The 27783-nt window shown below is 44.4% G+C and overlaps 1 protein-coding gene and 1 pseudogene across 1 annotated transcript; both read left to right on the top strand.

Annotated features, from left to right (window-relative positions):
• The first annotated feature begins 393 nt into the window (after positions 1-393).
• LOC135902553 (cytochrome P450 3A14-like) lies at positions 394-27033 on the top strand. Its single transcript, XM_065432691.2, has 14 exons — positions 394-530; positions 5803-5899; positions 6431-6483; positions 6626-6722; positions 7453-7578; positions 9532-9769; positions 10213-10343; positions 11520-11607; positions 17129-17198; positions 18356-18464; positions 20850-20941; positions 22499-22639; positions 24640-24802; positions 26818-27033. Exons 1-14 carry the CDS (start codon positions 472-474, stop codon positions 26914-26916), a joined length of 1563 nt encoding a protein of 520 aa, XP_065288763.2. The 5' UTR covers positions 394-471; the 3' UTR covers positions 26917-27033.
• LOC135902627 (U2 spliceosomal RNA) lies at positions 23337-23514 on the top strand (annotated as a pseudogene).
• Positions 27034-27783: the final 750 nt, after the last annotated feature.

A 27783-nucleotide genomic window follows, 5' to 3' on the forward strand; every position in this document is an offset into this window, starting at 1 on the left:
TGCTTTAAAACACACTTTTGGGTTTTAAAACACACTTGTGCATTGCATCGATGTAAGCTGTCCTTTTGGGCTATTTTGTTGACGACAATGTTGTTTTTCCTTCTAAGGTCATTTTTTTTGTTCTGTTGCCGTATCCAGCACTTATGCGTCATGCTATATGTATCACCGCCACCACCACTGCCACGCCAAAGCACGACGCACTCGTGAAGGCCATGTGCACTTAGGGTCTGTTGTACGTTCACGTTGCCCCATTTCCATGCTGCAGCGTAACAGACGGTGCAGCATTATTCAGGCATTGAACTATACGCGTCTGCGGAATTCACCTCACAGAGGCACGTCACTTTGGTAGAGGAGGCATATTGGCTAACGGGGGGAAGAGTCTTCTTCGCTCGGTTTTCCCTCTCGCCACCAGAAGCAATAAAAACCGCGGTAGCCGCAGCGCTCCTGCTTTTCGCCCACGTGGATTCGACCATGACAGCCACGGCCATTCTGTTGATCCTCTTGGCCTTGCTGCTGGCGGCGCTTCTCATGTGAGTCAAGGGCACCCTGATGGGGGCGGGGCACCGTCGGCAGCGGCGCATGCAGGTCGCATAGGCGAGAACTAAGCTAGGCGCTTGTAGTATTGTCATCCAAAACAATAACACGTGCATGTACAGCCAGATTACGAGAGTAGTTTAGCTGCATGGTACGGTGAAAAAAAAGAATATACTCGTTCACGCCGTTTTCGGTACAGCTGTATTAGCTGTATGGCTGTATTAGCGTTTCAATGGAGCACATCCAATTGAGTGCTGTAGCCGTTTCGATTGCCGTATTCATCCCAGCCGCTGGAAATGAATTACCGGTCTACTTCGCGCTCTCTCGCACTCTCTCTTGTCGTTCCCGAGAAAAAGACACAGCTGCGTAGTTCTGTAGAGTGTTGTGGTTGTCACACAAACAGTGGGCGGAAGAATAAGAGAATGAGGGATGAACGCATTGGCGGATGGAGACGTTCGGTTTTACTGTCTGATTGTGGCGAGGCTAAGCATAAAGTAGGGCTTGAAATAGCTTGAAAGCGATGTTTTATTGTGGTATCTACGCTTTTTCACTCTGAAAGCTAACAATAACCGTATCGTAATTCAAAGCCACACAAAGAAAACTCACAGTGATTACAATGACACAGCTTCTGCGCATAAGTCTTAATCTGTTGCCGTATGTCTAGGTACCGCTTTTATCATGTAACGTCACGGTGGTTCTGCAGAATGGCGCAGCACTCGAGGCACATGATGAAACAGATAAAGTATGTGTGCGACCACAAGGCGCGAGACGCGAAAACACGGTGCGTCTTCATTATCTGAAGTTGCGCCGCCTGCCACTTTATCCTACGGACAGACAATAGAGAGATATAGCTGTGCGGGTTTACCGGCCAGCTGTCCCAGCTGGCGAGCGATGACGGCCGCGTAGAGCCCCACCAAAGGAAGGTTTTAGGTCCCTCGCTCGGTCCAGCGGAGTAAACAGCGGGGCGCTTTGCTGCGGCACCCGTCGAATAAGGTTGGGGTCAATGTGAAAAGATCGGTACGCTCGCTTAAGCATCTCGATTGCGGTCACCCGCTTCAAATCGTCGTCAAACGGCATGGTTGCCGAAACCTCTCGCATGATACAGAGGTTCTCTTCAGTGGCAAAACACCTTTGAGCCATTTCCGCCTGGGGGGAGCCGGCGCCGCGTTTGAAGACGACGCCGATGACGTGACACTGTTTGTGCGGGTGGTCGCCATGCTTGTTTCGCAAAAACGCTGCTCCGCTGCGCGCGCTATGTCGGGGAGAGGATATACCAGCGAGCGAGTGGCCCGCTCTGTAAAAACGCTGGCCGCTCCACCGTATACGGCACCTTCGGAGTGGCGTCTCAGCTCGCCCCCTGGCCCGCGAACTCGCTGAGCTATAACTCTGTTATAACACACGCGTACAGGGCGAACTGTAAGGCACACTCCCGTAGTGCTGTCTAGTAAAATTATTCGAGCTTATTCTAGTGCAGCGATTGCGGTGCAACCATAAGAATCATGGGTAATACATGAACTTGTCTGATCTTCGTTCTCATGGCTTCCGACGTTCTTGGGGTGGTACTTACAAGGCTTGGTCCTTCTAAACTTGCAACAGTAATATTTTATGTATGCCATAAAAGCAAAATTAGTAAGAATGTTTGCGTTGGTAACATAATTTTTTGTCGAACATGGTAAATTTGCGCACTCGCAATGTTTCTGCAAACAACAACAACTACGACAAACCGTAGACGCCGTCACTCCCGCGCAGGCCTAGCGGACGCATTTGCAGATAATGCCGACACTAACGCCAGATTTTCGCCGAAAAAAATTTATAGAAAACTTTATGGAAAACTCCTTAAGAGGAAGCTTTAGCTCGGATGGTCCTATCAAAATGCATGTAAAAGGTGAATTCGTTTTTCTCGGCAAGACACTGCACTAAATTAGACGAAGTCTACTGCATTGAAAAGAAAAACTTAAAATCTAGAGAGTGTTGCTTTCAAATTTTCGATTTAGATTGTCAATGCTTTATTAAATATTGGCAAAAATAGTCAAAGTTTCAGAAAACTATCACGTACACAACTCTGTAACTCAGCAATTAAAAACAATAACCCAATTCTGTGAACTTAATTTAATGGTACATCTAAAGCGGACAAAGTTGATATGTTACACATGAATGTCAAAGAATTTAGTAATATGGAAATGCAGCTTTTGCGGAACCCTTGTACACAGCGGAATAAATTTTCGTAAGATATAAACTGACATATCAAATGCGTCCGCTTTGAATGATCTAATGGATGCCGTTTACAGAACTCGATATCTGTTTTTGATGCAGAGCTATTAATTTATAAACTTCGTGCATCTATTTTTTCAAACTTTCAAAATTTTGATTTTTTTTTCATAAAATTTATGCCCTAAATAGAAATTCCGCTGCCAACTGTCACTATAATTTAACTTCCTCTCTCAAATACAACTATTTCATTAAAATCGGTTCAGGGGTTATTTCAGAAAAGCGGTTTTGCGTTTTACATGTATTTGAATAGGTCGCGTCGGAGTTGGGCCCGAGCTAAAGCTTCCTCTTAAGTTCCTCATGCTGCGCCGTTTTCTCTTATATTGCTCGTTTCGCATGACTACTCTTACATCCAAGCAGGAGTCCGTCACCAAAGACACCATGCTGTAAATGCCTCACCTAACGCCCATGCTTGTATTATTTCGCGCTAGCAGTGGCGCAATCATCGGTCACAATTCCCAAAGACTAAGCATCGAAAAGTCTGAAACAGCCTCAACGCTACAACGAAGCTTAGATTCGCTGATCTAATCAATACTTGTGCAGAGTAACATTGCTTCGCACAGCCGTGGTGTATATATACTCGACATACCTGTGGCTCGCGCACACGCCCTCCCTCTCATGAAGGCTCACGTGCAGCTTGCACCAGAACCGGATGTTTGTGCGCCTTGTGAAAGAAATGGAGTTAGTATGGCCTCAATGTAGCTCGTGTCACAACCAAGAATATATTCGCGAAAGAAGAGAGAAAAAAAAAAGCTAGCCTACAGGAACTACGTATGAGGTAACGTGGAAAAAGTTTTCCGAGGGTGTACTCGTAGATGTGCTGGAGAGCAACACCAAAGCGGTGAAGCACCTAAACGTGGTGATTATGAAAGTGTAGAAATAGGATGACAATTTGAACAGCGCCTTTCGAAATGATCTTCATAAAAAAAAACACAAAACAAGAAAAGACGTGAAGCATTCTGCTGTTTGCTTGCTGGCCAGCGCCGTTTGAGATCACGCAATGCCCTATCTCGTCGTTCAACGTGATTATGCAAGAAACTATGCGCTGTGTCTCATACGCGTGCGTGTAGGTGGCGCCAGGGGAAAGTTGACGGACGGCATGAGTCACTCAACGCGAGCTTAGGACATGCCTATTTGTTGGGTTCTACATGCATTTGTACTGAGTGAGCGTAAGCGTACACACGGATAGTGACGTCATGTTACACAATCGTGCGTACCTATGGCCATGCCGTGTGGTGTCTTAAAACGACGACGGCATTTCCACACCGATGATAAAACGTTAAAGCCAGCTCTACCTGGGTCGACCACGAAGGCGGTAAAGCGTTGCACAGTTTTCTACGTAGCGTTAGCCACTATGTGGAAAGCACTGGGCAATGCTGGCCGATCCCGGAGGTGGTGCAGTCTGACACATATCAAAGAGCTGGCTGTCACAAGGACCGAACACCAGAAACTGGTGCGTGAAGTACGCGCCAAACGTCTGAAAGAGCTGGTCATCTTTGGCACAAAAGGCGTATGCATTCCATCGTGACTTCCAAAAAAAAAAACAAGAAAAGCGCGGTCCTGGCCTAGCGGTTTGATTATCGGGCTGTTTCGCTTGAAGGCATAGGTGCGGTTCCAGCTTCTGTCGTCAATTTCTCGTTATTATGGGAGGTCCGAGGTATGGCGAGAGCGGAAATAGCAACCTGCCTTAGCTACTCACCGACCTCCCGCAAGGTGCCTGGAACGAGGCAAACACTGCTTCACATTAAAAAAATGTCGCAGTTTGACTGTCTTAAGTAAAATAAGAGTTAAATACCGTAAGCCAAGACACCGGTGCGGGTGTCGTCTATCCTCTCCTTTATGTTGGTACACTTTGGTGGCAGAGCACGCCTCGACCGTAACCACAAGGCTCGACACATATAAGGAATATCTTTCTCCGGACAGCTGTCGCCTGTCCACCTGTGCTTCAAGTTGTGCGGAGATCTAGTTTTGGTCTGATTGTCCTTTGTATAATTAAAAATTAAGAAGCTTTTATGTGATAAATTGGTGCTGCAATAACAAACTTATCCGTAAACTGGAAGTCGTCGCTACCATCACTTGTTGCCGTGTGTGCATGTGTAGGTTTGTGAATGAGAACTACGTAGGAATGCGTGATTTTATGTTACCTTCGTCATCCGGAGTAGCACACTGGGCGCTTGGTCAGGCTAGCATCTCCAGTGTTCGTGAAAGAATTTTCCTGTTTTTCTCTCTAAGGGAAGCGGATAGGTGATATAAAAGGTCGCCTGTGCTGCTTCCACCAATTTGAGCCAATACACTAGAAACAGTAAAGCTCCCCCTTACACAAAATAGTGAATAGTGGTTGACGCGTCGGTTACAGCAAAGTGTGAACTTGAAAGCATTCTTAACGGGCGCAGAGTTGGGTATGTCTGTGGTAAATTGCGATGTATAACAATGTATGATATCGTAGTCGTGCTTCTTATGCTCTGTGTTGTTCTTAACTATTCGTTCAGAGCTTCCCAAAATGTGAGTACACACACGACTTCTGCACGAAAGAACCAAGACAGTGAGGTGCTTTATTTGTCTTCGGACACCATATAAACATACATTGACCCCTCCGTCGTGATAGCTTATCTTGATTGTGACTTTATATTGTTTTTTTTTTGTAGTGCAGAAATACGTAAAGAAGCCGGGGCATTTACCGCCTCAGTCTCTCCACGGCTGTTCACTAATTACAGAACCGAACAGTTGGTCAGCGCAAAACTATGGACAATCCACGAGAAGCACACTGGTTTTCTCCGTTGACATTCGCTTATAATTGTCATTGGGTTCAAAAAGAAAATATCTGGACGTGGGTACTTGGGAACAGAGCTGGAAAACTGTACAAGACCAGACTGATACTGCGTTCTTTTTTCTGGTCGTCGTCTGTTTCTCGCGTTGTCTCGAAGAATTCGCGTAAACATGTATGAACGAGCTCAGTTTAGAACTGTTCTACAATTTATGTTCCATTTGTATTCTTCTCAGATGGCGTCGGTGGCACTTCTCGTATTTCAAGAGGATCGGAATTCCCGGGCCTAAGCCCAACATAATTTGGGGAAATCTCAAGGAATACCACTCAATGGTAACTTGTCTATTCCTGAAATTTCAGTAGTGCGACGAACTTATAAGTTTGATCCATCCTATCAGATGGCGAGTTCGAATTAAGAAGTTGAGCGAGAGTTCAGTACATGTACATTTATATATCAAAGAAAGAGAAAGTGTTTCAAAACAAATAAAACAGGGATCACTTCAGTTTCACACTCAGTGGCTACAGCACGACATTGTGTGCAGGGAAATGTTCTATTGCAGGGAGTGACCAATACAGTCGACCGCAACGAAACCCTCTTTCCCTCCTCCATCACATATTCACACACGCACGCACTCACCCGCGCACATGTGCACACACGCGCACACACACACATGACAACGGACGACGACGAAGATAGGACTGAATGAAGCCCTAAGAGCACTTTCGGAACTAACAGTAAATATGGAACGACGAAATAAATCCGCATTAAGGATATGCCGTCACTCACTTGTTTGCAGAACTTATCCGTTTTTTTTTCTTCCCAGTAGCTGTTCCTAATTCATTATTGCATTCATATTCCAACAGGAGATCTACAAAGTGATGGGCAAATGGCTTGACCAATACGGGGATATTTTTGGGTAAGTTTCTGAGGAAGCTATTCTCGAACAGTGGGTTTCGCACTATACGGGAGGCAGCTTTGCAATGCTTAGGCAAATGGCAGGATGTCAAAGCAGTTCGTGCATGCAATTTTAAGGAAGCCAATGCAATTTCACTGTGCAGGTTCTACAATGGTGATGCCCCTTTTGTCGTGACCAGAGACATAAACTTCATAGAGTACATCTTTGTGCGCAACTTTCAGAACTTCGTTGATCGAGGCGTGAGTATTTGTTAAGGTGGTTTTACGCTTTCCAGATGCAGTTGCCCTTTAGTCCACGTGGCCTGTCACTAAATATTCATATTTTGTGCTGCAGCTAATGAGTGGTACCATGATGAATAGTTTGGAAGAGTTTTAAATGTGATGCCTTGTTCTATATATTAAATCCTGTGACAGAATACCTTTGGCTCCGTGCCTGATTGTTGACACTGTATCGCTCCTGTATTTGCCCCGTAAAAACTTTACTTTTGTAGCACATGTGAGGCTGTTGGCGTCACTTGCAGCTACAGATTCATAAACGCATAATTTACAGACATTACTGCAGATTCATCGCAATAGCATGTAAACTACTTCGAACTTAAATCGCACCTTAGGCAGTGCCGATGATATGGGCAAACCGCCTAAAGTTCTCGCTTTAAAACAAGAATGTAAAGGACTGCACCTATAGTAACCATCATCATTCTTCCAATTCCAATACATAGCCTGTTGCCTTTAAATTTCAACGCAGCACTAAGATTGGGAATGTGTTTCTTATAGTGGTGTTGGTTGGAAGGCTATTACTCGATTGACTTGAGTGCTTTCTACGTGTTATCTCCCAATCCGAAAATATCTAAGCAGCTGAACGGAAGAGCAGACCATGGTTTTCGTGCATACTAGACTGAAGGGTTTTGATAGCAGGATTGCTAGGACGCTTAGAGTACCGCCACGAGTTTTCTCTTTCCTCTTTTTTCAGCTTACTATGATGACTGACCAAATGCACCCCCAGTTGAAGAAGTCCCTCATGCACGTCGGTGGGCTTCCATGGAAAAGTATTAGGACAGCTGTGGCCTACGGTCTAAGTGCCAGCAAGCTGAAACAGGTGAAAATCCAACTCGTGCTGAATGCTTCTCTTTTATTGTTTGTTTCAAAACAGCATTCGCAGTAGCCTTAGCTACGTCTGGACTATCTACGACGTCATGACAAAGCAAACAAACATGTTCTGAAATTCTCTTGTGGATACTGCTATTAGATAGACTTGAGATGGTAGACAGATCAATTAAAAGAGAGACAAGGAAGTTATCCATGGGTTTTCGGGGCCCCAGATATAACAGAAAGAACGACGATTACAGCCACATTCAGTTTTCTACCGAGCAATAAAAATGAATGAAGAGAGTGGAAGTCATTATGAAGCAATAAATGGGGAGGACAGCAGGTTTTAAGCGACTTGTTTCATGAAAGAAAAAAACACGATTCTGTGTTGCGTGCATTATGAACTTCTATGCAGAAATTCCTCGAAAATTTGACTGTGTAGCACCGTGGGACGCTAGACAAAAAAAAAAGTCAGTAGAAAGGCTAATGTGCAGGTTGAGAGCAAGCACTATTGTTGATCATGTCTCTGCTTTCGAGCTCCCACGATGCATGACAGCAAGTCTTTCATAGTGATTTAGGAGCTATACTGACTTGCGGTAGTGCATCCATCAACAAAGAAAGAACACGTATATTCCCACTGGATGACGCGCATAGTTCAACAGGAAAACGAATAGTTATAGAATTCAGGAAATTTATTCGCTAGCTCGTTAATGAACCGAATATTGCCAGCCATGTGGATCGGCAACTGAAAGTACGTTCAATAGGCTTTGGGTTATGCGCACCTATTCGAGAAATTTTGATGGTCCCCGAGTGGGCCTAGCCAGGTGGCGTAGAGTTTACTTACGTCTATAGTGGACAAAATAAAGTTGTTTCACTCACTCACTCACTCACTCACTCACTCACTCACTCACTCACTCACTCACTCACTCACTCACTCACTCACTCACTCACTCACTCACTCACTCACTCACTCACTCACTCACTCACTCACTCACTCACTCACTCACTCACTCACTCACTCACTCACTCACTCACTCACTCACTCACTCACACCCGCCGTGGTTGCTCAGTGGCTATGGTGTTGGGCTGCTGAGCACGAGGTCGCGGGATCGAATCCCGGCCACGGCGGCCGCATTTCGATGGAGGCGAAATGCGAAAACACCCGTGTGCTTAGATTTAGGTGCACGTTAAAGAACCCCAGGTGGTCAAAATTTCCGGAGTCCTCCACTACGGCGTGCCTCATAATCAGAAAGTGGTTTTGGCACGTAAAACCCCAAATATTATTATTATTACTATTATCACTCACTCACTCACTCACTCACTCAGGACATCCATGGCGTAGTCTCAATATGAGAGGAATAGATTGGTGGCAATTCACAGCAGGTTAATTACGGCTTAAATGGCGAATGTTGTATTTACGTTGAAAAAAAAAGAGAATAATAGAATGTTTGGATGATGAAGTTTCAGCAGAAGGCTAACATACTCGTAAAGTGGTCCTTAACAAACAAAAAGGTCGCTCTGGATCATAAGAAGTGCCTTATGTGGATCATTGCGGCCCTTATCGAAACAGGAGGCTGTATTTCGCTGATGACGTACGGTTTGAGTGCGCTCGATGAGAGTAGTATGTTGCGAATGCACATTCAGTGAAAGTCTTGTGGGGTGATATTAATTTGTAAAGCATAAAACGCAAGATGATAGTTTAAGCCAATCAACAACATTTGAAGAAGTCAAAGCGTGTTGGAGGTTAGGGAAGCACGTTATATACGGCTAGCCAAGTAGAGATATGTAAGTTGCCGCTTGCCGTTCGCCTCCTTTTATCGAGGCAAGACAAAGTACAGTACCCGAGACGGTGCCTTATGTTAAATTGTGCAACGCGAATCCATTTGAAGCATTATGAAACACGTGTATGCCATCCTCGATATCAGTAAATGCATCGCCTATTCCCACCTTCAAAATCCTTTAGATGGTGCCACACCTCCAAGAAGACGCGGATATCTTCATTAAGTCTCTCCAAAAACACGCGGACACTAGAGAAGAGGTGCACATGCTTCGCAAGTTTGAGGAACTGTCCATGGACTACGTAGCCCGAGGATCGTTCGGCATCGACGAACGCTTTCAAGGGAAGCCTGACCATCCACTCATTGCCGTCGCCAAGGCTACCCTAAGGGGTACAATGAAGGGTCCTTTTCACATGATTGCGCGTGAGTAACTTATAATTTTACATAAGTATTAACTGTTATTAAATTTAGTATTTCCTACCCTCGTCAAATTGCATTTTAGCGACCAAAGCCATAAATGTCGACTAGTAAAGAAACAATGTGCTGTAGGAAGTCCAAAACTAAAAGCCATCCGGGGGGTTTCCTAAAAAATGCATCATTCCATGGGCACTGTAACTGTAATGAGTGTCACCGTTCCCCTGAATGAATAGGAAGAAGCCATCATCTCTCCCGACAGGCATAGTCGACTATCGACGCGTATCGTCCTCTGGCAAGATGTAAGCAAACAAATTTCGTTGATTGCGCATCGACGTAGACACGATGCATGATATCTATATCGCACAGTAGATATTTCCCACTGAGTGACTTGAATCCGCGAGACCATTCTCTTGACAGGCAGTTTCTTTCCCCCTTTTTCTCCCCTTTAGAATGCACGACGGCGTTCGGTCTACTCATGGAGCCGTTCTACTGGGTTGCGCTTCTTCTTGGTGAATATACGTTCGAGAACTTTAACGAACAAACAGCCAAGGTCATTCAGCTGAGAAAAAGTGACCCCTCGGTGAGTGCAGTTTTTTGCATCCGTCAAATAAAAATGCGTACTGAATGTCGAAGTAATAATGCTGCATGTACGTACTGTTACACACTATTGCACACGATTGATGGATACACGATTGGAAACGTCGAGCGATTTGACGTTCGTGTACGACATGGCCAGTTTACCGTGTTCGTTCGTTTTTGAAATCGTAAATAATTCTTTGCCTGCATATTTATCATCTAATATCAAAAATAAACCACCAACATCAATGAAAAGTTCGGACAGGATGATCTATGACTGGTGATTTATCGGATTCTTGGCGCCAATTACTGCATAAAACGACGGCACGTGAGAAGTCTGCAACGTTACCGTTGAGGAAAGGCTTATTACTCACACACTATATATATATATATATATATATATATATATATACCCACGTAGCTGGACAGAACCAACATCATCTGTGCCGTCGCTTGGAGATACTTAGGTTATCTTTCTCCGTACATAATTACATAATTAGTCCTAATTAATTAACCAAGTTCTCAAATATAATTTGATGAAAAGTGTGAATGATACATTTGCAGAGCAGCATGAAAAACTCCTGGTGCAGCTTTTTTTTCGCAATAAGTGCTACATAAAAGTGTTTTTGCGGGCATCAAAAAAGCCCGCGAATACACGAGAAGTTATGCAGCACGTATGGAGCAACAGAAAGCTGTATAGAGGTTTTCATGTTGCTCTGCAATGTTCTAATTGACAACTTTCGTGTAAATATAATGTTTCAGACGTTGATCGTTTACTTAGGACTAATTACCAAATTAGGCAGGATGAACAAAGTAATTTGAGTATCTTCAAGTGACGGCAAACATTACCTTGGTTCTGTTCAGTTACTTAGAAGTCGCATATATATATGTATATATATATATATGTATATATATAAATATATATATATATATATATGTATATATATATGTATACGTATATATATATATGTATGTGTATATGTATATATATATGTATATGTATATATGTATATGTATATATATATATATATATATATATATATATATATATATATATATATATATATCCATGCGACGTCTTCTGACGTATCTGAATCGCGGCTGCTAAGCGACCGCAGTAAACGTGTTCTGTTGCCTTGTGGGGGAGTGCCCTATTTTTCATTTTTGTATCCTGCTGCAGGCTCGAAAAGCTGACATCTTGCAAAATCTCCTCGACGCGGAGTACACTGAGGCTGAAGAGGAGCGTGGCAATAACAAAGTTTCAACTGGTAACTTTCCAGATTCGTTTCGTTCTGACAGTTGCTCCACTTTTGTGTGTGTGTGTGTGTGTGTGTGTGTGTGTGTGTGTGTGTGTGCGTGCGTGCGCGTGCGTGCGCGTGCGTGTGCGTGCGTGTGCGTGCGTGCGTGCGTGCGTGCGTGCGTGCGTGCGTGTGTGTGTGTGTGTGTGTGTGTGTGTGTGTGTGTGTGTGTGTGTGTGTGTGTGTGTGTGTGTGTGTGTGTGTGTGTGTGTGTGTGTGTGTGTGTGTGTGTGTGTGTGTGTGTGTGTGTGTGTGTGTGTGTGTGTGTGTGTGTGTGTGCAGCTGCAGGGAACGTGCCACACAAACACTAGACAAGCATGCGAGGACATGTGCCCCGTTCATGCCGGGCTGTGCGTGGCACTCTATTCACGTTCACCGTAGGAGGGAGAGGACTGCCATCCATTGCCGGTCCTCTTCCCCATCTGTGACATGCGCGCAACATGCGCGGAACATGTTTGCGCATGACTGCCCAGCGTGTCTGAGGCACTTGCCCAGCACAGTATAGAAAGCACGCGAGGGAATGTGCCAAGGATGCGGCTATCACAGTAAAATAACTTATAGCAATACAAATAGAGGAAAACGTTTGCTTCAAGTCAGAAGTCACCCGCCGTGGTTGCTTAGTGGCTGTAGTGACGGGCTGCTAAACACGATGTAGCGGAATCGAATTCCGGCCACGGCGGCCGCATTTCGATGGGGGCGTAATGGTAAAACACCCGTGTACTTAGACTTAGGTGCACGTTAAAGAACCCCAACCCAATAAAGAAAGGCGTCAGGTAGGGAGATACGATCTCTCCAGTGCTATTCACAGCGTGTTTACAGGAGGTATTCTGAGACCTGGATTGGGAAGAATTAAGGATGAGAGTTAATGAAAAATACCTTAGTAACTTGCGATTCGCTGATGATATTGGCTTGCTTAGTAACTCAGGGGACCGATTGCAATGCTTGGTCACTGACCTGGATAGGCGTAGCAGAAGGGTGTGTCTAAAAAATTAATCTGCAGAAAACTAAAGTAATGTTTAACAGCCTCAGAAGAGAACAGCAGTTTACGATAGGTAGCGAGGCACTGGAAGTGGTAAGGGAATACATCTAGTTAGGGCAGGTAGTGACCGCGGATCCGGATCATGAGACTGAAATAATCAGAAGAATAAGAATTGGCTGGGGTGCGTTTGGCAGGAATTCTCAGATCACGAACAGCAGGTTGCCATTATCCCTCAAAAGAAGTGTACAACTGCTGTGTCTTACCAGTACTCACGTACGGGGCAGAAACCTGGAGGCTTACGAAAAAGGTTCTACTTCAATTGAGGACGGCGCAACGAGGTATGGAAAGAAGAATGATGGGTGTAACATTAACGGATAAGAAAAGAGCAGATTGGGTGAGGGAACAAAGGCCAGTTAATGACCTCTTAGTTGAAATCGAGAAAAAGAAATGGGCATGGGCAGGACATTTAATGAAGAGGGAAGATAACCGATGGTGATTAAGGGTTACGGACTGGATTCCAAGGGAAGGGAAGCGTAGCAAGGGGCGGCAGAAAGTTAGGTGGACAGATGAGATTAATAAATTTGCACGGACGACATGGTCAGAATTAACACATGACCGGGGTAGTTGAAGTATGGGAGAGGCCTTTGCCTTGCAGTGGGCGTAACCAAGCTGATGATGATGATAAAGAACCCCAGGTGGTCCAAATTTCCGAAGTCTTCCACTACGGCATGCCTCACAATCAGATCGTGGTTTCGGCAAATAAAACCCTATATTTTAATTAATTTAAGTTAGAAGTCGCAAACAAAGAGGCGGTTTGTAAGTGGTGGATAATACAATCTCCCACAACTGCTCAGCGTGAATGCTAGCCGAACATGAAAAGTCGGCGTGACATTTGTGCTTCTCGGAATGACATTACTGGAACACGTAATTGCAGACGACTATGGTTGAAAGAAATGCACTTGTTCACTCGCCAAAGCAAAATTTAGTGCGACTGCTAATATTTCGCACTGAAGACTACCCAGCATGTACGAGAACCATTACATTACGTATAACTTCAGTAATAGTTCGTTTCAGAAAAGGAGCAATAATATGCGTGCCATTAACGAGAAGCGCAAATTTACAGTAACAAGAAATAAAACATACTCCTTTATTCCACCGAAAACTTTTTTTTTGGTACAGAAAAGAATTTAGAAAACAAGCCGACAGATTTCCAAAATCACAACCCATACACTAGCAACGCATTTTTTGAGATATTGAAGGACGCGACGCCAGACCCTTATATAGTCTCAAAGCATGTTCCCGCCAAGAAGGCCTTTTCGGTGCATGTGCAACGTTTTCGCCGCCCTCGTGCTGCACACTCCTCAACGTCCTCTGTGCGCCGTGTCACAGCTACTGCGCAATCGCAGTTAAATGCGCAACCGCCGGATGCTCTATAATTTCCAATCATACACACAGAAATACACTTTCACACAATTCATTGTAAGCGTGTGTAGTCGCCTGCTCATGTGTAAAAAGTTTCAGGGAGAAATATCGATTCGCTTCCATACAGCAACCATCATAAAATTTGACTGCTGTTAGGAACGTATGAGAAAATCCAGTGACACTTTGAAATTTTTTCTTGGTGCTCTCATTAGTCCTGCTATTTTAGAAAATGAAGTTTTCAAAATTTATTTTTCTGTATTTATTGCCTAGTTTATCTTATTTCCTGTTGTATTGCCTATTATTGCTTAAAATTTATTTAATCTATTTCAAAAATTCAATAAAATTCTGATTTCAGAACCACATTATTATTGTGAGGCATGCACGCCGTAGCGGGGGACTTTTGATTAATTTTCACCACGTGGGGTTCTTTAACGTGAAGGGTACACGGCGGCTCTTGCATTTACCCACCATCGAAATGCGGCCGCCACGACCGGGATTCGATCCCGTGCCCTCGGGCTTAGCAGCCCTAGACCAAAGTCACGTCACTACGGCGGGTAAGAGCATATTTCGAGAGTTGTACAATTTATTCCTAGAGAAGTTAACATGTTCCGGGGACAATCATACGTGCAGCTAATCGAATCAGCTAATCGAGAAAAATTATTCTCTCACAAAGAAAGTACATCTATATACGACAAGTAATCTTCAACCCCGCGTCATTCTTAACCGGGCACATATACCGACTGCGGCGTGGAAAGGAAACCAACAGAAGCACGCTTTATCTAACGCAAACATCATGAGATATCCTCCCCAGTTGACAGACTCCCTTACTATAGCAGTATTAAAACAGCCTCAAACCAGCCTAACCCTCTAACTACAAGACTGGCAAAAACAAGAAATCACTCAGCCAGCTTCCCCACCCTCCACAACACGTAAAGCCGCTGTCACAAGACGCCAAGCTAAAACACATTCACATTGTCTACTGACACAAAGCACCCTCCGCAGTACATAACCGGAAAGCATGGCTCGCCCATATGCTCATTAGGCTGGGGATATCACTATACATCCCGTACACTCTGGGATTGCCCGGACACTTAACGCACACTTTAATCTGCACATAGGACCTTAGAGACCCCACACTCTTTGAGTAGCTTACTAACCTCAGACCAGGGGTGTGGTCGCATTAAAAGAGCTTACCACGACTATTCTCTTGGGCTCACCGTACCAGAAGTGAGCCAAGCCCAATCAATAGTCGACTCCAGCAACGTCGCGCCTAGTAGATGAGGCCGAAATTTAATATGCTTGTGTGTATATATATATATATATATATATATATATATATATATATATATATATATATAATCTCCACCACTTTGAAATAGCTTCACTGCAAAATCAACTCTTCTTGTGTTGGCTCAGCTGCCACTTCGTCCATCCTCAAGCGAGCTTTCAGCTACAGCGTAAAATAGTGCTCCACATGAATGGTTGCAGGAATATCTACGCCGTTCTGGATTTATCGGGGAAGACTACGAGCCAGCCACTAAACAACCGTAGCTGCATAGCCCTTTTCTGGGTGCAGGGTCAAGTGGTTCGAAATTCTTTGTGTGTTTGTGGGATCGTTGAATATAACATTTTTATCACCCAGCACATTTCAGCGCACTTGGACTAGCATGCCATCTGATCAGCCATGCTAACATTTCGAATGAAAGAGAAAGATGTCAAATAGACGCATGCCCGATCTGCTACCTGGCACGCAAGGAAGGGGATATAAGGACGAAGAGAGCGAGAGCGCGGGGGAGAGAAACATTAGTTGTGCGTACGTTTTAAGGTGTGCACCATGTCTATATAAACAGCCTCACAGACCTGTCGTATTGAGGTGCTGCAGTAATGCTGTCGCTCCTTTGTGCACCAGCTACGTGCCCGGCCATGATACTCTCGAACTGTCATCTACATACACTTTATCCTTTCTTAACGCTAGAAGTGTCATCAATAGTTTCCCCCTCTGATGCGTTATTGTTGTCGGCTCCGGTTTCGAGGGACATTTACAAAGGCGTTCCGATTCCTCTTAGAAATAGGTAACATGCTTATGTGTCACTTTTGCAGAAGCAAATAAACTGTTCGACACCTTTTTTGCCTGCATAACTGGTGTGAATGACTATCGCGGACCTCTGCGGAGAGCATGACAGTGGCTGGGCGCGATGTCATTTGCGGCAAACGCATCGAGCTTTTCACTAACATTTGAGCAGTGATTTGAAGTACGTTCGCGTTCCTAAGCTATTCAACCGGGCCACATTAATATACTCGCAAATGCATACAGTCTCACTCAGACATAAAAAGAACCCTGTATGAAGCAAATTATTCTGTATTGACCGATACTGGTGTAAAATGACTCCCTCATAACAAACTGGACATTGGACATACCAGACACGGGACGTTTGCTGCTAGCTTCCTTGTGCCACGTTAATCGCGCGAAGGCAGCGGTCAGGACAGCTACGTTAATTTTTTTGGTCATGCTGTTTATTTGGCACTTACTACAGTGGTTGTGCTACTGCGGCGCGGTGCCGACATTGAGGGAGTGGACTGCAGCGACGCTACACAATGTCGCAGATCGAGGTCACTATTCTTAATGATTCCGAGAAACAGTTTAATGAATGTGCAAGAATTACCTTGTTTGGCTTGGAGAATTACGCTGTTTTGTTTGGTCAATAAACCAAATTACTTTGGTTTATTGACAAGTGGCCTGCTCCTGAGCTTACGTACAGCGCCACTTCTGTGGTTAAAAGAACGTTACACGTCAGCTGCTATGGCCACGAGCGACGTTGGCTAACGCTCCCAGAACTAAGATGGTACACAAACAACAAAGAAAGTGGACCGAGGAATGGCCGCCGCGGTAGCTTAATTAATAATGCACCGCAAGCACAATGCCAAGGATGCGGGTACGGCTTCCACCTACGACTCGTTGATGCTTCGCCTATTTGAATTTCCCTTTTCTCTAATTTTTGCATTTCGTTTAAACACAACACATCATTTCCATCTTACGTATTTACGGTTTCGAAGTTATATATGTTAAACATTTTTCTTGCTCTCTTCCAGGAAGTATTAGGAGCAGAGCTCTAACCGCTGAAGAAATCATAACCACAGCTACCATACTTTTCATCGCCGGGTAAGAACCAAAATCACGTTAATTGCGGCACAATTAACGGTTCCTGAAACTATATCTTTTTTGCCAAGTGGAAAATATAGCTGAAATACGCTTTCTTAGGGCACAGCTGAACCTTAAATTTATGTATACCACGAAATGCCACGACGGATGCTTGAGCCGGATTCGAATGGGCATCTGTTCATCGCCGGTAACTATTGACTGGTCGAACAAGGAATGTCTGAGGTGAAATTATTTCGACAAGAGTATTTTGTCTTCGTCTGGACAACGTAGGGATGAAAAAACAAACAGAAAAGCATCTTTACTTACAAGGGGGCGCTGTCAATCCGGTGGGCTTAGTTTGCACCAAAAAATTGACGAACGATAAGAGAGCATTTGGAGAGTTATAAAGTGAGTGACCACCGGAAAATAAAGAAATAAAACATAAAAGAGGGGTGGGTAAACAGTGAAAGAGATGAATAACCTAAAGGCAGGGACGTTAACCAGAACTGGACCTGGTTGGCTATCCCTGCACTTGGTAAGGGGAAAGGGAAAGAATAGGTTGATGTCACGTGTGTTGATGTCACTTTGGTTAAATCAAAATCATTTCTATGCAAATTTGTCTGAAGTGTACATAAAGTTCGCGAAGGTACATGCGGTACATGAAGATTGTTGCCCTTTCAATTCCACCTTCTACTTCTTGGAACAACTGGCACAATAATCCCTATTTCGGCCCCCTTGCTGTTACAGCTAACCGCCTTCTAGCTTTTTTTAACAAATCGACTTCGCTTAGATTACTTTACGAGCCCCCTAATTGTGGTAGTGGGTTAGGGTGAGCTATGCAAACGCTATCAAATGAAGCAATTTTCAAAGAAAGCAATCACCTGACACGGCTAAAGAACCCCAGGCGGTCAAAATTAATCCAGAGTTCCTCACTACGGCATGCCTCATAATCAAGTCGTGGTTTTGGCACGTGAAATCCCAGACTTATATTTTTTGATGAACTTTTAGTAATGACTTGATGAAGCCAAGTTCTCTTGTCAAAACAGTGGTGCACGAGACATCCCTTGTTCAACCAGTGTTGATCCCACCCTAGCCATATTCCGGTGTATCTCTTTTTGTTTGGATTTGAATGCTGGTACAATATGTGTCACTAACTTACGTCACTTGAAAAAACGCAGGTTTGAAACTACAGCAACAGCCCTAAGCTACATAGTGTATGCCCTCGCTAAGCATCCGGAAGTACAAGAAAAGCTTCGGCGAGAAGTCTTCGATGCGGTTGGTACCAATGTAAGTAACGCTGGTACTAGGAAGGGAACCAGACAGCTATTGTGATCTTTTTAATCCTCAGATGATATTCCATCATATAGATATAGATGGAAAATATTGTGTTTTTGTTGGATCAAAACAGATAATGGTGATATCTGAGCCTGGACCCGTATAGAGGGTGAAAAACTAACGTTACGTTCTAAACACAAACGCCTACGCATACACAGGAAAAACACACATGTACACACTTTCAATATTCATGAAGAGTTATTGCTCCATGCCAGCAAGTTGAGGAAAGATAATGCTCTTTACGTCACATGAGTAATGGAGACTTCTGATGCTTCACCTGGTCAATGGTTCGTGCCAAATTTTGCACGCAGGATATTTCGATGCTAGATTTAGCTCTCACCTTAGCATGGTAAAATTTAATGAATGCGCAGGACCATGCGTTAAAGCGTAGGGGCTTTCAGCTGTGTCTTGAGGGAGAACTTTTGGACATAGTAAACCAGCATATCTTTCTTGGTGTCGTACTGCAGAGGCAACTATCTTGAATTTCTGACGTTATAAAGCACCTGAAGAACAAGTCAGCTCAGTCATAACCGTTCTTTGTCCCGTTGCAGGCAAGGCATGGGGTAGATCACTTTCATAATTGCGAAATGCACAGAACCAACTTATAAAGCAGTGCATGACCTCTCCTGCTCATCTGAGGAATGGCTTGAATGTTTCATAGCTAGAAGCTTTTCAGAATGCTTAGGTGATGAAATGAAGCGTTTCACGAAGTCTCGTCTGGTCAGGAAGTAATGGGACAATAGGAAGTAAAACAGAACGCCGACCAGAATAGTGTTGTCTAAAAAATTCTTAAACGCTTCGGCTTCCACACTGAAGCCATGTTCACTGAGCTGAGAGGCATAAAACCTCCAGCTTAAATCCTCGTCAATAATCACTTGAGGTGTCTTGCATATGTCCATGGGAGGTTGTCATCGTTTGGATTAGGCGTGTGTGTGGTTGTTAGAATAGTAAGATATTCCAGACACTGCCGTTTTGTACAGTTCTTTTCTTGGACAATGACTGAAGCTTGGCTTGAGTTGAAATCATGTTGCTGGGTTTCTGTGGGTTCTGCGAGCGTACTGGAAGTGACGGTTTTCTTTCTCAAATCGCTCATATGCTCCTTCAGGCGACGCTCAAAATTGCCACTTTCACCAATGTAGACATGATTACAGTTCGGGCATGGTATCTTATATACAACGCCAGAAAACCTTTATTTTCTTCCTCTTGAGCGTTTACAAACTCGTGACGTAACTTGCGGTTGGTAACATACGCGACACGTGGCAAAACTTCACTGTTGCCGGGAACATACGTACTCGTCAAGCTTTGGCACTTAAAACACGCTCTTAAAACGCTTTCTGCGCAAAATTTAGGGGTAGGTAAAGAAATCGTCCCTTTAAAAATGCAGTTGATCTTTCTGTTTCCTACACGAGCAAAGAAATTGAGGTGTCCATTCAATGCAACACTTCATTTGAGCATTGAGTATCTCTAAATAGCCCATGTTACGAGTCGCAACAAATGATTGAGCACCTTAACAGAGAGAGTATAAGAGTGGGCTTGGGGAGGAAGCTTAATAGGCAGAAGATAATGGTTAATAGCCGGGCAACGAAACAATAGTTCAGGATCAGCAGTCAGCCTCTAGAGTCTGTCACGGAGTACGTTTACCTAGGTCAATTACTCACAGCCGACCCTTATTATGAGAAGGAAATTTAGAGAAACATAAAAATGGGTTGGAGCGCATTCGGCAGACATATTAGATCCTGACTGGAAGCTTGCCATTATCATTAAAAAGAAGGATGTCCAATCAATGTATTCTACCGGCGCTGACATGGGGCAGAAACTTGGAGACGGACAAAGCAGCTGAAAAACAAGTTGAAGACAGCGCAAGGAACGATGGAACGAAGAATGTTAGGCAAAACGTTAAGAGACAGGAAGGGAGCGCTGTGGGCCAGAGAGCAAACAGGGATAGCCGATATTATCATTGACATTAAGAGAAAGAAATAGAGCTGGGCAGGTCACGTAATGCGTAGGTTAGATAAGCGGGGGACCATTAGGGTTACAAAATGGGTGCCGAGAGAAGGGAAGCGCAGTCGAGGACGGCAGAAGACTAGGTGAGGTGATGAAATTAAGAAATTCGCAGGCACTAGCCGGATTCGTTTGGCGCAAGACAGGGGTAATTGGAGATCACAGCGAGAGGCCTTAGTCCTGCAGTGTACATAAAATAAGTTGCTGCTACTGCTGATGATGATCAGACTATTTAACATTTAGGTAAAACACTGCATCATCTTTAACGAAAAATTTGGGCGTCTCCTGTGAATAGTGGAATGCTTAACCAAACGACTTATAGTTTTATTTTCTTAGGGTTCCTTGGACTATGAAACAGTCATGAAGAAGCTGAAATACTTGGAAAAAGTAGTGGATGAATCACTACGTCTTTATCCTCCAGGGCTAACGTGAGTGCACTTTCTGTTACACACTACCAGAACAACCAACGACGTGCTGGGCTTGATACAAAACGGCGCACTTATTGTTGCTTAGCAGGGTCGTAAGAGAGCTTTATCTAATTAAATTGAAGATGGCTGCCTAGAGCTTGTTTTAAAAGCACTTCGCCGTAAAATCTCGCATGAAAGGTCGTGGTTTTGCGTGCTGCTATAGAATCGTGGGCAGCTTCTCCCAGCGGAATGAGTGTTACGAATGAGTGTTGAATTACCAATGTAGAACAGTAGCCTTGGTTTCAAATATCCTGCCAAAGGAAACCAATCGTGGAAAAAAATTTCTCTGCGCGATTCTAATTTTCACTCTATTTGCTAGGCCACTTGTGATTAAACCCTTTGAGAGCAACAGCCAGTATGTGATTGCAATACAGTCGTCATTTCGATGGAAAGACCTCAGGGATACTGCACTAGGCTCATTGAATAAAAAGGTCGAGTGCATCGGACTATTTACAAAGAAGATGCCTCAGAAGAAGCTTGCTATTATTAGTCTTTTATTTTCTTATTCTTCAAGTTTCGTGCAAATTATTTATTTATTTATTTATTATGCCCTCAGGCCTATATAACATGAAAGAGGAGTAATTAAAAAACAATAGCAAAACAATGATGTAGAGAGAATTCTGGTGATATAAAGAGCGTTGTAGTCACACGATGTTTGCTCAATGAAAGCTGTGTCCCACGCTCTGAAATCTTCATTTCTGAAGATTATTCTTTGGAACATATACCTTTTTATATTATCCCCAGTAAGTGAAGTACCCGCGTCCCACCGTTTCAACCAAGCCTAGATCATTTTCTGACACCTGCCTAAAAAAACAGCCTCCAATGTCTTAAGTACACCTTGTTCCAGGTCAAAGCAATCTCCCTTACTGTGAGGTACGTAAATAATCGGAGTGTGTCACAACACGACTAACGTAAGGGTATCGTTGCAATGCTTCGGGGAACCGTAAAAGAAAGACATTGTTTTGACATCGAACAAAACATAGAACCAGGCGTAACTAACTTGGCAATAGATGGCTTCACTCGTGTTATCTAGGCCTGGCAGAAAAGGTGGGACGCATGCATTTGACTTACTGGGAGCATTAGAAAGGGATAAAGGTGTCGATGAATAAGTTCCAGAAATAAAGATGTTGGACATTCAGTCGGTCTTTATTGAACAACCCAGTCACACTGTTAGACAATATTTCACGAGAAACCTAGTTATCGGTAATAGTTACAATAATTAAACGAAAATGGTTTAATTGATATCTTATTTACTGCTTACAGTGCATAGTGAATATCTATTATTTCTGCAGTGCTTTTTCAACGCAATTTTGGACTGTTCTGTTGCGTGCTTCTGAGTGGTGGCGGAGGCTCTCAATTACCAGCTTTTTCTTCGCTTTCCCAATGTAATTTAGCACAATGTGCGCTCGTTTGAAATAAACTCAGTGATAGCTCTAGCAAATCACTGATGCATGATTGGTGTAAAAGGGTACGAGATCACGCTCCTCTGCCTCTGATCTCCCTAATCTTCGCTTGCAGGTTTGTGACGCGGCAGGCCAAAGAAGACTTCGAATACAACGGCATCAAATTCAAGGCCGGCACAAGCTTTATTGCACCGCAGTACCAGATACTAACGGACCCACGATATTTTTCGAACCCTATGGAGTTTAATCCCGACAGGTGAGGACCAAATATTCGACTAACACTTTTTCGACAGCCTATTGGCTGGTTAAGTATGCTAGTAAGGAATAATAAATTGTAAAAAATTCAGTGCCATTCCACTCTATGAAGGTGAACGACTAGCGAAGCTGTATGCGTGGGTCCATTAAGGGCGCGCTGTCCATTGCCACGCGTCAAACACCGCAAGCACATCAATGGAAGGCGAGGCGGGGCTAGTCGCTCCTCCACGATGTTGAGCCTCGGAAGATGATGAAGCACCGGGACGTATACGTACCCATGTATTCTCGCGAAACGCGGCACGACACCTTTTACTAACGTATCCCGGCACGTAGAACAGAGAACGCACCTCACCGCACTCCGAGGGCACAGGTGGTTCACCGCAGCGAAGTCGATCGTTCGTTGGTCGACGTGCCGCAGTGCTGTGAGGTCACTCGAAAACCGCAAGCGGTCAGACATATCACAGGCCACACAAAATTGGTTCCCCACAAACTCCCTCTGAAAACTGACCGTTGCTCCGGTGAAACGTTCCAAGTTTGCGGGATAGGGGCCACACGGATGGTCAGCATTGCTTCCCGCCTCGCGGTCCTAGCCGGCAGCAAGCTTACGGGGCCGCAACCACGGGAGAGCGCAAAGGAAATGAAAAGAGACAGGCAAGCGCCTGGAACGCCGACCAAGAGAGGGGGATGCGAACGTAGACATGGCCGACGCGGATAAATGTGTAGCATCTGTTCTTATCAGATCATTTCTGATGCGGGTTGTATTGGGCCCTAAGATATTAAACTTATTTTTGTAAGTTGGTGGAGTGCTTAAAGCCTGCTCAACTCCGCCGCGAGTCGGCCCGGTGTTGTCCTATCTTCGGGGTCGGCCAACGTATGGGGAGAAATTCTCGATCTACACGGCTCGATAGCGCATGCAATTTTCCCCAGAACCTAGCCATACGCAGCTTCACTGTAAAATGAAACGCACAAAGGAGAACCTATTGCTTAATTCTGCATAAGCACATGCTGCGATGAGCCACTTCAAGGTGCCACAAGTGATACAGTTTATGTGACTTGTCTGAAGGTTAACGGTGAAAGCGTTTTAAACCCATGTAAGTCGGTATGTTTAACTACGGATTTTTCTAATTGCTACGGAAGCTATATCCTTCGTAGGTAAATCCTTTGTTGTAATTTTTCTTGTAGTGAATACAACAGGTCTTGTCACCGTGTTACATGTATTGGCAAAAATTAGTGGTGCTGTGGTGATGTTGCGCTATGTTCGGGCAAATGCGTGAATCAAGGTGTGGTCGTACGGCGTTCTTATTTCTGTTTTCGTAGTCCCTACTGAGGCACAAACCAAAAGGTATACCTACTATTTTGTAAGGCTTATCATCTTTTTTTAAAAGTAAATTTTAGTCCTGCCGATGAAAAAGTAATATATCACCATAAGGCTAATAAATAGGGGTGGTTGATAAGGGTGTAATGTTGATGCAGCCATAAGGGTGTTCTTGCACTTAAACTTCTTATAGCTCCGGGTGTAGCGTGTACATAATCTGACAGTGACGTACTGGTGCGTGTACTTAAACCTCATAAGAAATGTCTGTGTTTATTTCAAGTATTTAACAAACCTTTTGCTTTTTTTTTACTTCTCGTGAAAGTAAGTTCTGCTGTGCAATGCACTATACATTACACTTTAATCCAAGCTGTGTGGAAATGCATTCCAGCATTAACCTAAACGTTATATTTACTACTTGTTCGGCTTGTTCGGCCATTATAACAGCATATATATTATATATCTAATTTACATTTATGTGCATCATCATTTAAAGGATGACTCATGTTTCGTAAGCACTATGTGTGCAAACAGAAACTAGTAACCCGTCTCACCCATATGCCAACATGTCCTACACACATTCATCCATAGTTTACAGAAAAAAAACAGCATAAATGGTGTTGCTGAATCATGGCCAACGTTCGTAATTTTCCTTGCTGCTTCACTATGTCTTTGTTTATGCCATGCAGGTATTCCCCAGGAAATGAGGCCTCATTCACAAAAGCAGCACACATCCCATTCGGAGTGGGGCCTCGCAACTGCGTTGGAATGAAGCTGGCACTGCTGAAATTAAGGTACACTGTGGCCAGGATGGTCCAGAAGTACCAGGTGGAATTGGGCCCTTCTCAGAAGGTGAGCAACATTTAATTGAACAAGAATATTTCCGGCCGAGCCATTCACATGGTGGCGGATTAGCCAGCTAAGCTGTCAATCGCAGGCCTAGCAACTGTGGCATGCGCGTCCAGATACATTCCCTTGAATTTGGAATTTGACCCGGTAAAACTCGAAGGAGATGGAAACTCACGCTTCTGCCCCTTGGATGCAGACTCGAACGACCTAGCTTCACGCTTACGAGCGGACTCCAGTGCGTGCTCTTCATCGGTAGGTTGCGCTCGATGCCGACGAGTAGACGCTCCCATCTGCTCTCGCTAAAGTGTTCTTCGGAGGCAAATCACTGGCCGCATTCTCCGCTTTCGCACGGGCAAACATTGTCGTTGGTTAGAGTCACGCCTCTGCTTCTGACGTCACTCCTCGTACTGGGCTTGTTCTTGAGCCGTACGCACAATGCGTGGTCTTCCTACTTTTCCCATTTTTGTTGGAGTTGCATCTGTTCTAATGGTCTACGTCTGCAATACACAATCCGGTTCTTACACACCGCGGCGGCTACCACGGTGCACATCCCCGGGGTGTTTCCCCCTACAACAGCCGCATCGTTATATTGAGGGCACACGACAGCAGACGCAACCGGCAGCAATGGCAGCCAGCGCAGGTGCACTCCCACCCCCCTCCCCCCTCCGTTGCGCAGGTGCGCCGCGCGGTGAAATCACGTGTCCTTTCTTTCTGCTGCGCCGTACTATCGTTCGTTATCTTTTTTGTTCACTTTACGGACGTAAGCCAGCCCAGATACCTCTCTACGGGACCACGCATACGTCTCATTCATACAAGTCCGTCAGGTAAACAGCGTCGCTGTAAAATGGTTCAAATAACCTCGCTGCTTAATATGTTACGCATGTTTGGCCAGTGCAGCCGTCACGTGGCACTTCTTGACCTTAGCACTTCTTGACCGACAGTTCAACAAAACTTAGTTTGGACCTCTTTGATACACTGTAGGGGCTGAGTGTGCGCTTTACTGTGTCACTGGGCAAGGTTGACGAAGAAGGGAGACGCAGCAGACCCATGAAACAGGCTTCGGAGTTGGAATCTGCCAACTGGATTTGTTTAGGCACACACTAATTGGTTTGTTCTGCATGTGTAGATAAATAGGGATTCCCCAAATTTCGTCATTGCAATGGTCGTATACCGCAGTAAGTAGTGTAGTTTGCGTAGCCTAAATCTGGAACGTCGAGGTATCTCCGGCAAGGGAATGTGCTTTAGCAGTGCTGCTTCGTCTAACCGCTCGGCGCCTCTTGGAGCAATCGGTTGCTGCTCCTCGTGCTCTCTTAAGGAAAAGTGTGTGAGCATAATTCTACGACATTACTGAAGCTGATTGCTCACTCTTGAAGAAAGCTCCTGATGACTATGACGTCACCGGTTTGATTCCCTGCAGTGGCGGCACCATTTCAAAGTGCGGAATCCAGAAACGCTGGCGTTTTCTTCGATTCTCATAAGCGTTTTGTTTTGTTTGTATATTTGTTTGTGCAGGTCTAACTTGGATATGTATTGTTCGGCTATACGCGAAGGAGTAGCTGGGGTCATTATATGGTGTTATATGGTCCAACACGCTTCAATAACATTTTTTTGTAAGTGTGGTGCCCGGCCAAAACGTTGCCTTAAGGCGCCCAAGTCGATCAGTCATTCGGTTGATCGTAAGATATACAATAACACTATATTTTCTGAGCCACCAAACAGGATGACAAATATTGCTTTGCAGGATCGTAGTACATCTGAGAATCTTAAAAAATAGCAGTCACTAGCGCAATTAAATAAGTATACACGAAATCGCAAGATTTTAAAAGAAGAAGCCATGCTAAGCGGCTTTGATAAATTACAGTTTACCACTTATTTAATCATACAGGGGACACAACGTACGCCTGCTGATGACTAATTACGGAAGCAAATTGTTTTAACTTCGTCTTAGGAACGACCGCTTCTTATAAAGAAAAATATTTGATGTGGACGTTATTTTCCTTGCATTTTTTTTATTTCAGGGAACCATGGAACTCGGCCAATATGGGATGGTATCAACGCCTGCGAGGGGACCATGGATAGTTCTGCGCACTTTGTCAAATGAACGCTCGGGAAGCTGATTCGCAAAGTCCCACTGTAAATAGCCATTGCGTTAAGTCGCTCCTTTCTGTCATTCGCCGCCATTACGTGCGTCATTACGTGGAAGATTAAACTACCACCTTTGAATGTTTGCTGTACACATGTCCTTGTTGTGTATGTTACGCACAAAATACGCTTATAAATGGCCTTTGTACACCTTAATTATGTGCTGACGCTAAATTTTCAACTTGATCTTATTTTTTTCTTTTGCTGTATGTCAGACGGAGCGGAGCGCTCATGACATTAGGAAAAGCCTCAGGAAGTCTCAATGTACACTAAAGCACCTAGGTTTCAACTACCAAGTGTAGCTTAGCTCACGTGCCTCGAGTTGGACGAGCTATCGCACTGAAGGCCCCATGTAGTTATGGTCACAAGTGCCCAAAGCGTCACGACGGGTCGACAACAACCCCATCACTGGCTACTCGTCGGATGTGCTGCAAGCACCTATACATTAACAAGAAGGAACTGCTGTCAAACGATTCCGGCGACAATCGCAATGACTTTAACCAGTTGCAGGATGGCTTTGGCCCTTGCCTTTGCCGCACAAGGAGAGCACAGGAAACCGGAATGAGGTGAGAGTGGGGTGAGGCCGGTGGGGTCAATTATCAGTCTTGATTAAAAGCCGCTAAAACAAAAATTAAAGTGTCTGCTTGTAACCCTGACTTTCTATGAGATTTATTCTTGTAGTGGTCGGCATTAGTTTACATAAAATTTCTGGTGGAGGTGCTGGATACCGCTCACTTTCACTGCAACCAACAGGCAAACAAATGTTTACATTTTAGGGTTTACCGGAGTAAGGAACGAAAAGCGGTGGCTCTTATCCTAGATATCACATTTAGTGCTTTCGG

Source organism: Dermacentor albipictus, chromosome 3, assembly GCF_038994185.2.
Source record: "Dermacentor albipictus isolate Rhodes 1998 colony chromosome 3, USDA_Dalb.pri_finalv2, whole genome shotgun sequence".
Taxonomy (NCBI): Eukaryota; Metazoa; Arthropoda; class Arachnida; order Ixodida; family Ixodidae; genus Dermacentor; species Dermacentor albipictus.

What these genes read in the sequence shown, in the direction of transcription:
- LOC135902553 (XM_065432691.2), top strand. Translation starts at nt 472, where the DNA reads ATGACAGCCACGGCCATTCTGTTGATCCTCTTGGCCTTGCTGCTGGCG. An exon ending in CAATACGGGGATATTTTTGG is followed by an intron (nt 6,484 to 6,625) that starts GTAAGTTTCTGA and finishes TTCACTGTGCAG; the next exon opens with GTTCTACAATGGTGATGCCC. An exon ending in AGAACTTCGTTGATCGAGGC is followed by an intron (nt 6,723 to 7,452) that starts GTGAGTATTTGT and finishes CTCTTTTTTCAG; the next exon opens with CTTACTATGATGACTGACCA.